Here is a 10613-nt window from a genome sequence, read left to right as displayed (position 1 = left end):
TTCCTGCTGGCTTAGCTGTAAGGGTTATAAGGACATATGAGCTTTCCTGCTGCTTCAAGGTGCAGTCCACAGGGGCAGGGGAAAAATCTAATTATTTAAGTGCTTATTCTCTTGGAGGTGAGGAAGGTTGTGGTGAGAGAAAAGGGAAAAGGAGGGAAGGAAATTGATCACATTAAGGAGGTTTACTTCCTGCTATATACCCTACAAAATTTTGGCCCTGTTCCAGTCAGTGCTGTTGCTTTTGTTGATCTTTTAATACAAGTAGAAATGCACTGGTAAGGTCCTTTCTAAGTGTCTGAAATGTATTTGAACCTTTTTGGCATGCTTCAAAGTTACAGCAGTTTAGATAGTCGTGGATGGAGAGGTGTATGAAACACTGAAACAAAACAACATACACAAGTAAGGAGAAGCCAATGCAAAAATAATACTCTCATGTGACAGTGTAGGGGATAGGGGGGAGTTTCTCAGCAGGGGCAAGGAAGTTGTAGGTAGATCTAGATAGATGAACTATATGCCTTCAAAGTCTAAACTGTTGGTGCTAATTACAGCTGTTTTAAATAATGAGATAACATCAAGATTCCCCAGAGTTGGAATGATACAGTGCACCTGTTGATAATTAATTGCAGCTTGAATAATTACGGAATCCTGGCCTTAAGTGGGAAAGTAAGATTTTAACTTCTTTTCCTAGCTATGGTTTTTATTTTGTTAAAGCAGCTGAGACCCTCAGGCATGAACTAGGCCTGTCTTGAGGACAGGAAATCTGTTTTGAACAATTGGTTGTATTTTTAATTCATGTTCTGCAGTGGGATCTCTTTGCTGCGGCTGCCCATTTGGATAGCTTATTGCCACAGGAATAGAATTTTTGGCATCCACTGCAAGATTTAACACGTGATGTTAAAGGTAAACTGTAGTGCTTTTAAAAATAAAGACAAAAGTATGTTTTAAAATCATAAATCACTAAGGGAATACATGGGTAGGTTTAAATACAAATAAAACACATTTAAAGAAAATACGTGAACATAACTCCCTCTTCTTGATCTATAGGTGTAAATCCTACCCCAACATTTTTTTCAGGACTTGGAAACTTGTGGGTCCAGGGGGCCTTGTGGAAGGAACATTTGGCTCCAAGGGCTGGTAGGGTAAAACCATCAGGAGTGTTACAGAAGTGAAAAGATGTCCCCCAAGAAGCAGTAAATGCTGTCAAATGTCCCTTGTTTGAAGTCAGTGCTGCTACCGAGGTAATATGGAGCATGAGGGGTGTTTGATTGTAAGTCTGCATGTTCTGTGAATCCACTTTCCTTAGCCTCTGAAGTAAAGAGTTGGGAGGTAGAATATGTTGGCAGGCAGCTGCCTGCTCATGCTGAATAGTAAGGAGAAAAGTGGCCGAGCAGAAGTGTATGGAACCACTTGGAGTAAAACTTGGAGGAAGTTGCAAGGCTACAAGGGACAATACTGAACACTGCTGTGAGCAGGTCGGCTGCCTCCACACTGCTGTCTTTCCTCTGCCTCATAGTTACTGCTTGCTTTCTCACACAGCAGAGTGCCTGTGTGTCACACAGTTACTTCACATCAGTTTGTGTATCTTTGAATCTTATCTTGGATTTGGAAGTTTTAGAGTGCTACTGAAGTCATTTGATGCATAAAGTAGCATAAAAATAGAGCTTTCTTTGGTGTATTCAGTAAGAATGGCATTTCAGTCAAGCAGAATTATTAAATAAATATAAAGAAAAAAAATAGGAAAACCTTTTGGAACAAATATAAGCAGATGCTTATATTAAAGGACATAGACCAATGACCAGCATGAGGAGAAGTCCCCCCTATCCAGTTGCATACTGCAGAAGATGGTTTGAGCTGGCAAATATCAAAACATGTATGAAACTTGGTTGGGTGCTACTCTGAGCCAGTGTGGTCTATGTGAATAATAGGCAATTATTATTATTGTTATTATTTGGTATGTTTTTTAAAGTCACACACATATTCTTAATTATTTAAAATGCTAAGTGTTTCTTAATAGCTTTCAAATCATTCAACTTTATTTCTGAGACAGGAAGTACAAAAAAAAAAAAAGTTCTGTATGCTGGTTGGTGACCCAGGTAGGTAGATTTCCTATGGGATTATTAATTATATTTGTTAACAGGACCAAAAAGCCAAGAATGACAATTCCCACTTTGATTCCCACTTTTTTTACTACTTCGAGGTAGCAAAATGATTTTCCTTTTTATGACTGTGGAAGTACTGTTGCAGGCTGTGTACTTTTTTTAATCACATTTTCTTCATGTAAAAGTCATGTTAGTGTTTTGATGGATAGAATAAATGAATGTCTGCGTAGATGACTACTGTACTATGTCTTCTATATATCTGTGTTGCTTAAGAATCACTTAAATCTGTAACCAAAGCCCAGCTGTATCCTATTTACATAGCCATGTGAAAATCTGAGTCTGATGTAGTTTTTAAGTTGTATGCTCAATATATCCATGTTTTTCAGCTTCTGGTTGAAAGGTGAAAATAAGCCACAGAGTCTTCAGCTGATAACTTAAAAACCTCAAAGAATATTGGAGAGGATAGTTTCAAATAAGAGAACATATATTAATTCAGGTTCTGATCACACCTTTCCTCTCTCCTTCTCTAATAATACACATTGGGACTGAACTGAACCTGAGATACTCGAAACTAAAGACAAAGGTGTCATACTGCTACAGAGCGAGCTAGGCTCTCTGGCCTCCAGGGAAGCAAGTCATAAAATTAACTAATCAGATAGAGAAGCTTTTCTGCTTATAATTGCCTCATTTATTCCTCCTAACCTTTGTTCTTTAGACTAGGGTATGTTTCCTTTTGTAACTGCAGTATACCAGATGTTTTGTGTAGCATTAGTTTATTCTTTCAAAACAAAACCTGGATGTTTCTAAGTCCCATCTATGCCAGTTTCTTCAATTCCCTTTTTTCTTTTGAGAATGAGTGAGCTTTGGTCAGTGAATATGTAGTCTTCCCTTCTTTTACTTATAAATCAAATAGAAATAATGAAGTCCTTCAAGGTGTTATTCAACATTTCTTACAAATGTATTTATAATGTGTTCTTTGATGCTGAGACCTTGTCAATGCATTGTATATATTTAAATAAGGGCCTTTAGTATCAAAACTAATGAATATTATAGCAAATACCTGTAGTTATAAATAGATAAGGAATGCTGAAATGAGGTCATAGATTTATTTGTCTACATTATGGAAGGAACCAAATTTTTAGGTTAAACTGTGATTTCTTTAACCCTAAAGCCATGTGATGTGGAAAACCTAATTTATTCACACTGACTAAGAAGTGCATATAAAATTTTGCTTAAGACGTTTCTTGAAGTTTAGAAACCTAAGACATAAAATGTCTCTAGCAGAATAGGTCATTGTAATATTAAGGTTACTCTAAATACTACAAGCCCTATCTACAGACAAAATTTACTTTCTGTTCATCTTGCTTCCTGCTTGGAACCTAATTCTTTCCAGTAAAACTACCTGAATGAGTTAAATCAGATTTGATCTTCATGGGCTAAAGATAAAAGAATAAGCTGTGATTTCTTGTTGCTCTTTTCCCTGTACTGTGAAAGTATTACCACTGTATTTTAAAAATAAATGAATTATTTAAAACTAGTATTGGGCAAAAATTTTTGGGAAAAATGCTTGCTGGAAATAATTCATTGCTTTAGCTGTCAGTATTTCACTTGTTTTGTATGTATCTTAAATACCATGCTGCCTGCCTCTGGAAATGAGCTGGGAAAGGTAGTATACCCTTAAAATTAGATATGTTTATTTAACAACCAATACCTAACAATATATTTGGAAACTTGTTCAGATCTTTTTTGTGAAGGATGATGGAGCTGATAATTTTGCTTTTTAATAATGTCAGCCATCATGTTGTGAGAAACAGAAGTTATTTTTTTCTGATTTTTTTTTAAGGTGAGGCACAGAGGTGCATTAATTTATTTTTTCCCTCAGTCTTGCTATCTTCCAATGCTGAATGTAAGACAAGAAAAAAAGTGAGATTTTTGTTATCATGCATGTTGTCCCTCCTTTGAAACATTGTAGAGTGATATTTTGTATAGATTTATAGTGAACTGAAGATTCATGAATGGGTTGATGGGATGCAAGCATCTCCATTGACAGACGTTCTGGAGGAACTTGAGTGATAGGACTCTTTTCAATATTTTAATTTTTCTGTTACTAGATCCAATCAATCAATATTTCCATTAGGAGTTCAGTTTTTCTTGTGTTCGAATTTTGTACCTAGGTTAGTTGTGACCAGTAACCCGCAAATACTAAAAACGAACTCAGCAAACAAGTCAGACATCTGTTTTTTAGGAAGTGTAAGCTGACTTTTTTTTTTTATTTATTTTAAAAGGTAATGGATTCCCCAGCAGATGTAGCGGAAAGAGCAGACAGAATTATTACCATGCTGCCTTCTAGTCCCAATGCAAAAGAAGTTTACACAGGAGCAAATGGAATTCTAAAGTAAGAAATTTTTGTAGTTTGGAGAATCCCACTCAAGGCTCTGTTACATTGTCATATAATTGCTGATGCTGTAACTCTTGTTATGCCTTCAGATCACTTAACTTGATGTTCTCTGTTTTGTCACTATTGATATTTCTAATTACATGAGTTCTCTTAAGCTGTGTTTGCTTTTGAATGGCTTTTGGCTGAGGTCTTGACTTTATTTAGTAGAATAATAATTTGTGTGAATTTGAGGCAACTTGCCTGCTTTCTCAACTGCGTGCTTCTTTTACCGTAATGAAATGTACTACAGACAGTATAACTAGAGTATTTGGTGACAACAATGATTTGCTCAAATACTTTTTTTCTTTAACTTGAAATACAATAAATGAAATGTTCTGAAGGCATGTCATCGTGTCTCATGGTATTAAAGTACATTAACATAGAGTAGTTTGACAAGACTTTATTGATTTCTACTCTTATTTTCTGTTCATTACATAAGAAAATATCTAAAGGGTTTATTTAATGAGGAATAGTGGGTTTTAACTTTTGCAGACAGATTTCCACTGAGCCTAAAATCCATAGTTTGCAGAATTCTAATGCTCAGAGTTTATAGACTTGCCAAATCAAGAAGTAAATAGTTTTTAAAAAGCTCTTCTGGCCATGTGTGAGCTGCTCCCAGCAGGCTGACTAAGGCTACTCAGTACCTCTGAGGATCATGTAGGATCTTACTGCTATACAGGTTAATAATGTAAAGGAAGAAACTTACAGGAGACAAAAGTACAGTTGATTGTCTAAACAAAATGATATCTCTTTTAGGTATTGATTGTAGGCAATATTAAGGTGCAGCGATAAGAAAACGAAATAGAGGAGAGGGATTTCTAATCTTCTTGCTATATAGGAAATAATAGTTATCTCCTTCCCTTATTGTCTGGAGTTTAATTCCTCACAAAGCAAGACTGAGCAGATCTAAGTATCTGTAGCTTAGACCCTTCAGGGAAGAAGGGTAATTGGATCAGTCCCACAAAGCTGGGCAAACAGCTGTGGGAGAACTGTATCCAGGAGACCAGTTGGCAGTATTTACTGATATAATACAGCCAGTTAATCTTTTGAGTACCTAGATATGGAAAATACTTTGGGGACAGAGGATGTGGAAGGCAGTCATGTGCTGCTGCACCTTATCAGCATCCATATTTGAGAGAAGGAAGTGTAATTTGACAGTGGTAGATAATTGTTGCTCTGAGGGACCTTGTCCTTGGTGACTGGTTCAACTTTTGATCCTTTTCTGAAGCTCTTTGAGCTTTGCTGAAGACAGTGTTTATGCTCTATAGTGTTTAAGGGTTGACTTAGTGATCCAGCTGTGTTACCAAGGAGTCCATGCCATTGCTCCTTGTTCTGAACATAAGGGAAAATGATGCAGTACTGTGTCTGCCACACTGGTTTTCCTTTGTGTGTGTTCCAAGTACCTGCAGCAGCTCCTCCCTTCTGTGAAAAAGGACAAGTTCTGTGTATGTGGCATCCACAACTATATGTATATATTGAGAGACTCTTTCCAGCAATCTAGGTAATTTGATTCAGTGATGTTCACTGTACTGCTAACAGCATGCAAGGTGTAGTGAAGCTCCTAATCTGTAATGTGTAGCTTTAAATTACTCACCTTTTTCTGGCTGAAAAATTACATTGTTTGATTTCATGTTGTTTGCTGGTCCAGTGGACGTGAAATGGTGCAACTGAATGGAAAGAAGGATAAAAATACAATTTTTTTTGTTGCTGAGGGTGTTAAAAAATTTTACTTCAAATTGCATTTTTTTTTTAAACACATATACAAACTCTTTGTGTTCTGCAGTTTGGGATAGAGTTCTTTTGCCTAAATTTACAAGCTATCAGAGGGAAATTGGAATATTTTTATCCACGCTTGACTTCAAATCTGCAGTGGGTTTTTATGGTGTTAATTATGAACTTTATGTAGAATGAATTCTAGCAATGATTAAAAAAATGCAATCAGGCTATTCTGATAAGAACTTAAGGTATTATGTGTATATATATATAGTGAAAAAAAAATTGTATTGTTATACATGAAATTTTGTATATATGGAGTTTTGACTCAATCAAAACATTTACAACATTTAGCTTGATTGCTTAGAATGCATCTTAAGTGAGCTGTATATGCTATACTGCTCAAACTTGCAGGAGGGCAGGTTTTCCTAGTGCACCCTGTGTAATTTATTTATAAAAAATAAAAATAAAAAATGTTTAGGAAGAACATCCTTTTTTGTGGTCAGATTTTATTGTGTTTTGAGTCATTGAAAACTGTGTGGAAGATGTACTCACCAGTATAGTACTGATCTGGATCAATAGAGTTTAAAACTCTGTTTATTAGTGTACCAAAAAGTGTCTGTACACTTATCATGCTGAAGAAGGCCAGTGCCATGATAACACTTGCAGTTGTCTTGTGCAACAAATACTTAATAATAATAATAATAATAATAGTTTATATTTATTTCAGGAAAGTGAAGAAGGGCTCATTGCTAATAGATTCCAGTACTATAGACCCTGCAGTTTCAAAAGAGTTAGCCAAAGCAGTTGAAAAGATGGGAGCTGTTTTCATGGATGCCCCAGTTTCTGGAGGTAAGTCTTCATTAACAATTTTCCTCATGCTGGACATGTTGTCTCTCTGCAATCTCAGCTATCAGTTTGTACCTCTTGGTACCAGTACTTTTCTTTATGTACAATTTTTTTTTTTGTTCTGTTACATTAAGGAAATATATGTTATTTTAGGGATACTTGTAGGGTTTAAGAATGTCCTTTTGTGTTAGACCTTGAGAAGCTGAGCTTTCATGTGGTATGGTGTAGTGGTCCTTTTAATTTAACTTCTTTCATAAAATTGGATTTTTATGCAGGTATTCACATCTCCTCAGTCTTCATTGGTTTCACTCTGTTAGAGAAAGATAGTTTGGTTACCATGAAGCAGTTATGCTTTTTCATTAATTAAAAAGGAGAGAACGAAGAGGGGAATAAAGGATTTAATTGTCACAAAAAGCCAAAGCTTTCCTCTGGTTTTGTAACAGCTGAAGAATGTGGATATTTGTCTATTCTTGAAGTTGCTAACTGTTGATCTCTGAGTATTTAATCTCTTATAAGAAATAATACAGGGCAAGGAAGTCTTTAATGTTGTGAACAGAAGACAGCAGAAGCATAAAATTAAAGTTTTGAAAGGAAAACCATAGCTGATTGTTACTATCATGAAATTCTTTTCTAAAACTCCTAGAATTAGAAGATGAGGAAAACCCATTTTGTGGGGGGAAACCTTTTTTTTTTTACCATCCGCTCTAAAAATTAATGTAGGTGACATCATAGGAACTCTTTATTTTCTTGTCTTTAATGAGGTCATTCAGGTAGTTACACCTGAAACAGAATAAAAATGCAAAGAGTAGGGGAGAATTTGGCTTTGCAGAATTTGTAAAAGGTATGACAAACAAGCTAGAAAGAGCATAGCCTGAATTTCAGATCATGAAGATGAGGGTGGGTGAGCAGCAAAACCTAATCTTCTTTTTCATTTCCAACTGAAAATCTAAGGCAGGATTTGGTGACACAGCAGATTCCAAAATTTTTATCCGAATTCTATTTGGAACAGAAAGTAGGAAGACCCAGGGATGTCATATTGAAGAATATAATGGGGAAGACAAAATTCTTGCTTCCCAGACAAAATCTTAGTCCCTGTTTTATAAAGTTAGAAAATTTGTCAGCCTGGGAGTTAAAAACCACAGAAAAGGAGGTTGTGTGTGGATTATGTATGTCTCTGATCCTTTTCTAAACACAGCATGGCTTTCTACTTACCAAATGGGCAATTCTGACATCTTCTATGTGGTTCCCTTCAATCCCTTTCTCCTAAATAGTTGTTTACCTGAGGGAATTATTTACCTTTTAGAAATGTCTGTGATTTGGTTTTTGCCTGCAAGTTTGTGCTTTAAGGTTGACTATGCTATAGCTACAGAGACAGACAGAAGGAAAATTCTGATGCCAAAAAAACCCTAGGTGTTTTGGAGGATTTGTTCCATGAGAAAATGGTAAACCTGAGACAGGGTTAATATGATAACATGCAGTTGACTAGTCTCAATACAAACGGCATTTTTGGTGTTAGTGGTTTATCTGAATACAAAATGTCTGCTGTTTAATGTCAGCCACAGGTTGACTGATACTCTGAATGAGGGGGAAAAAATTGAGACTTAACTTGCCAGTAGAATTATAGAATGCTTTTGATTGGAAGGGACCTTTAGAGCTCATCTAATCCAACCCTCCTGCAGGGACATCTTCAACTAGAGTAGGTTGCTCAGAGCTCCATACAACCTGACCTGTAATGTTTCCAGGGATGGAACACCTACCACCTCTCTGGGCAACCTGGGCCAGTGTTTAACCACCTTCATTTTAAAAACTTTCTTCCTTAGATCTTGCGTGGATCTGCCATCTTATAGTTTAAAATCATTATCTCTTGTCCCTGTTAAAAAGACTGTCCCCATCTTCCTTATAGGCCCCCTTTACCTACTGAAAGGCCACGATAAGGTCTTCCCATAGCCTTTTCTTCTCCAGGCTGAACAGCTCCAGCTCTCCCAGCCTTTTTCCATAGCAGAGGTATTCCAGCCCTCTGATCTTTTATGTGGCCCTCCTCTGGCTCTGTTTCAACAGCTCATGTCCTTGTGCTGAGGACTCCAGAGCTGGACACAGGACTCCAGGTGGGCTCTCACCAGGGCAGAGTAGAGGGGCAGAATCACCTCCCTCGACCTGCTGGCCATGCTGCTTTTGATGCAGCCCAGTACATGATTTACCTTGTGGGCTGTGAGCACATGTTGTTGGCTCATGTCCAGCTTTTTATCTACTAATACCCCCAAGTCCTTCTCTGCAGGGCTGCTCTCAATCCCTTCATCCCCTAGCCTGTATTGATAATGAGGGTTGCCCCAAGCCAGGTGCAGGACCTTGCACTTGGCCTTGTTGAGCCTCATGAGCTTCACATGAGCTCACTTCTCCAGCTTCTCCAGGTCCCTCTGGATGGCATCGCGTCCTACTGGTGTGTCAACCACACCACTCAGCTTGGTGTCATCTTCAAACTTGCTGAGGGTGCATTTGACCCCACTGACTGTGTCATTGATGGAGATATTGAACAGCACTGGTACCAGTACAGAACCCTGAAGGACACCACGTGTCACTGATCTCCATCTGGACATTGAGCCATTGACCACTGTCCTCTGGATGTGACTGTCCAACCAATCCCTTATCCACAAAACAGTCCACCCATCAAATCTGTTTCTTTCTCCAATTTAGAGAGAAGGACGTTGTGGGGGACTGAGTTAGAGGCCTTACGAAGTCCACATAGGTGACACCCATAGCTCTTTCCTTGTCCACTGAGGTAGTCACTCCATCATAGAAGGCCACTAGGTTGGTCAGGGAGGACATGCCCTTGGTGAAGCCATGCTGGCTGTCTCAAATGCTGTCCTCCATGTGCCTTAGCAGAGCTTCTAGGAGGATTTGTTCCATGATCTCCCCAGGCACAGAGGTGAAGCTAACAGGTCAGCAGTTCCCAGGGTCCTCCTTTCTACCCTTTTTAAAAATGGCTGCAATATTTCCCTTTTTCTAGTCACCAGGGACTTAACCAAGCTGCCATGACTTTTTAAATATCATGGGGAGTGGCTTGGCAACTACATCAGCCAATTCCCTCAGGACTCTGGGATACCTCTCATCAGGCCCCATAGACTCATGTATGTTCAGGTTCCTCAGGTGATCATAAACTAGATCTCTCACAGTGGGAGAGACTTTGCTCCCCTGGTCCCCATCTTTCAATCCATCGGTGTGGGAGGAGAGGTTGCCAGTGAAGACTGAGACAAAAACTACATGGTCCATGATGTGTTTGTGAATGCCAAGGAGCTCTCTGAACCAGCTGTGTTTAAAGTGGCAGTTGCTGGAAATGTGGAGAAGTTAAATACATTGGAAAAAGCTTTAGTGTTCTGCTTTGTTCTTTCCATCTTTCGAGCCCCAACACTTCAAGTCTGGGGTGTTCTTGTACGTCCTGACTGCATCGTTGGCCTCCAGACGAAGCACTAGATGGAGAAGTACGCTTGGCTCACTGGAAACCGGGAGGCATTGTTCTG

The 10613-nt window shown here is 38.2% G+C and overlaps 1 protein-coding gene across 1 annotated transcript in view; it reads left to right on the top strand.

Annotated features, from left to right (window-relative positions):
- The window catches only part of LOC103778860 (3-hydroxyisobutyrate dehydrogenase, mitochondrial-like), a gene marked incomplete at its 3' end in the record, with an annotated part of 7665 nt that extends 564 nt beyond the window's left edge, over positions 1-7101 (top strand). Inside the window, exons 2-3 of the mRNA XM_008946475.1 lie at positions 4385-4494; positions 6980-7101. Coding sequence (XP_008944723.1) covers positions 4385-4494; positions 6980-7101 — 232 coding nt within the window. The remainder of the gene's footprint in view (positions 1-4384; positions 4495-6979) is intronic.
- Positions 7102-10613: the final 3512 nt, after the last annotated feature.

This window comes from Merops nubicus, unplaced genomic scaffold (assembly GCF_000691845.1).
Source record: "Merops nubicus isolate BGI_N331 unplaced genomic scaffold, ASM69184v1 scaffold14048, whole genome shotgun sequence".
Taxonomy (NCBI): domain Eukaryota; kingdom Metazoa; phylum Chordata; class Aves; order Coraciiformes; family Meropidae; genus Merops; species Merops nubicus.
Note: the sequence above shows the minus strand (reverse complement) of the source record. Positions and strands in the feature narration are given on the sequence as shown.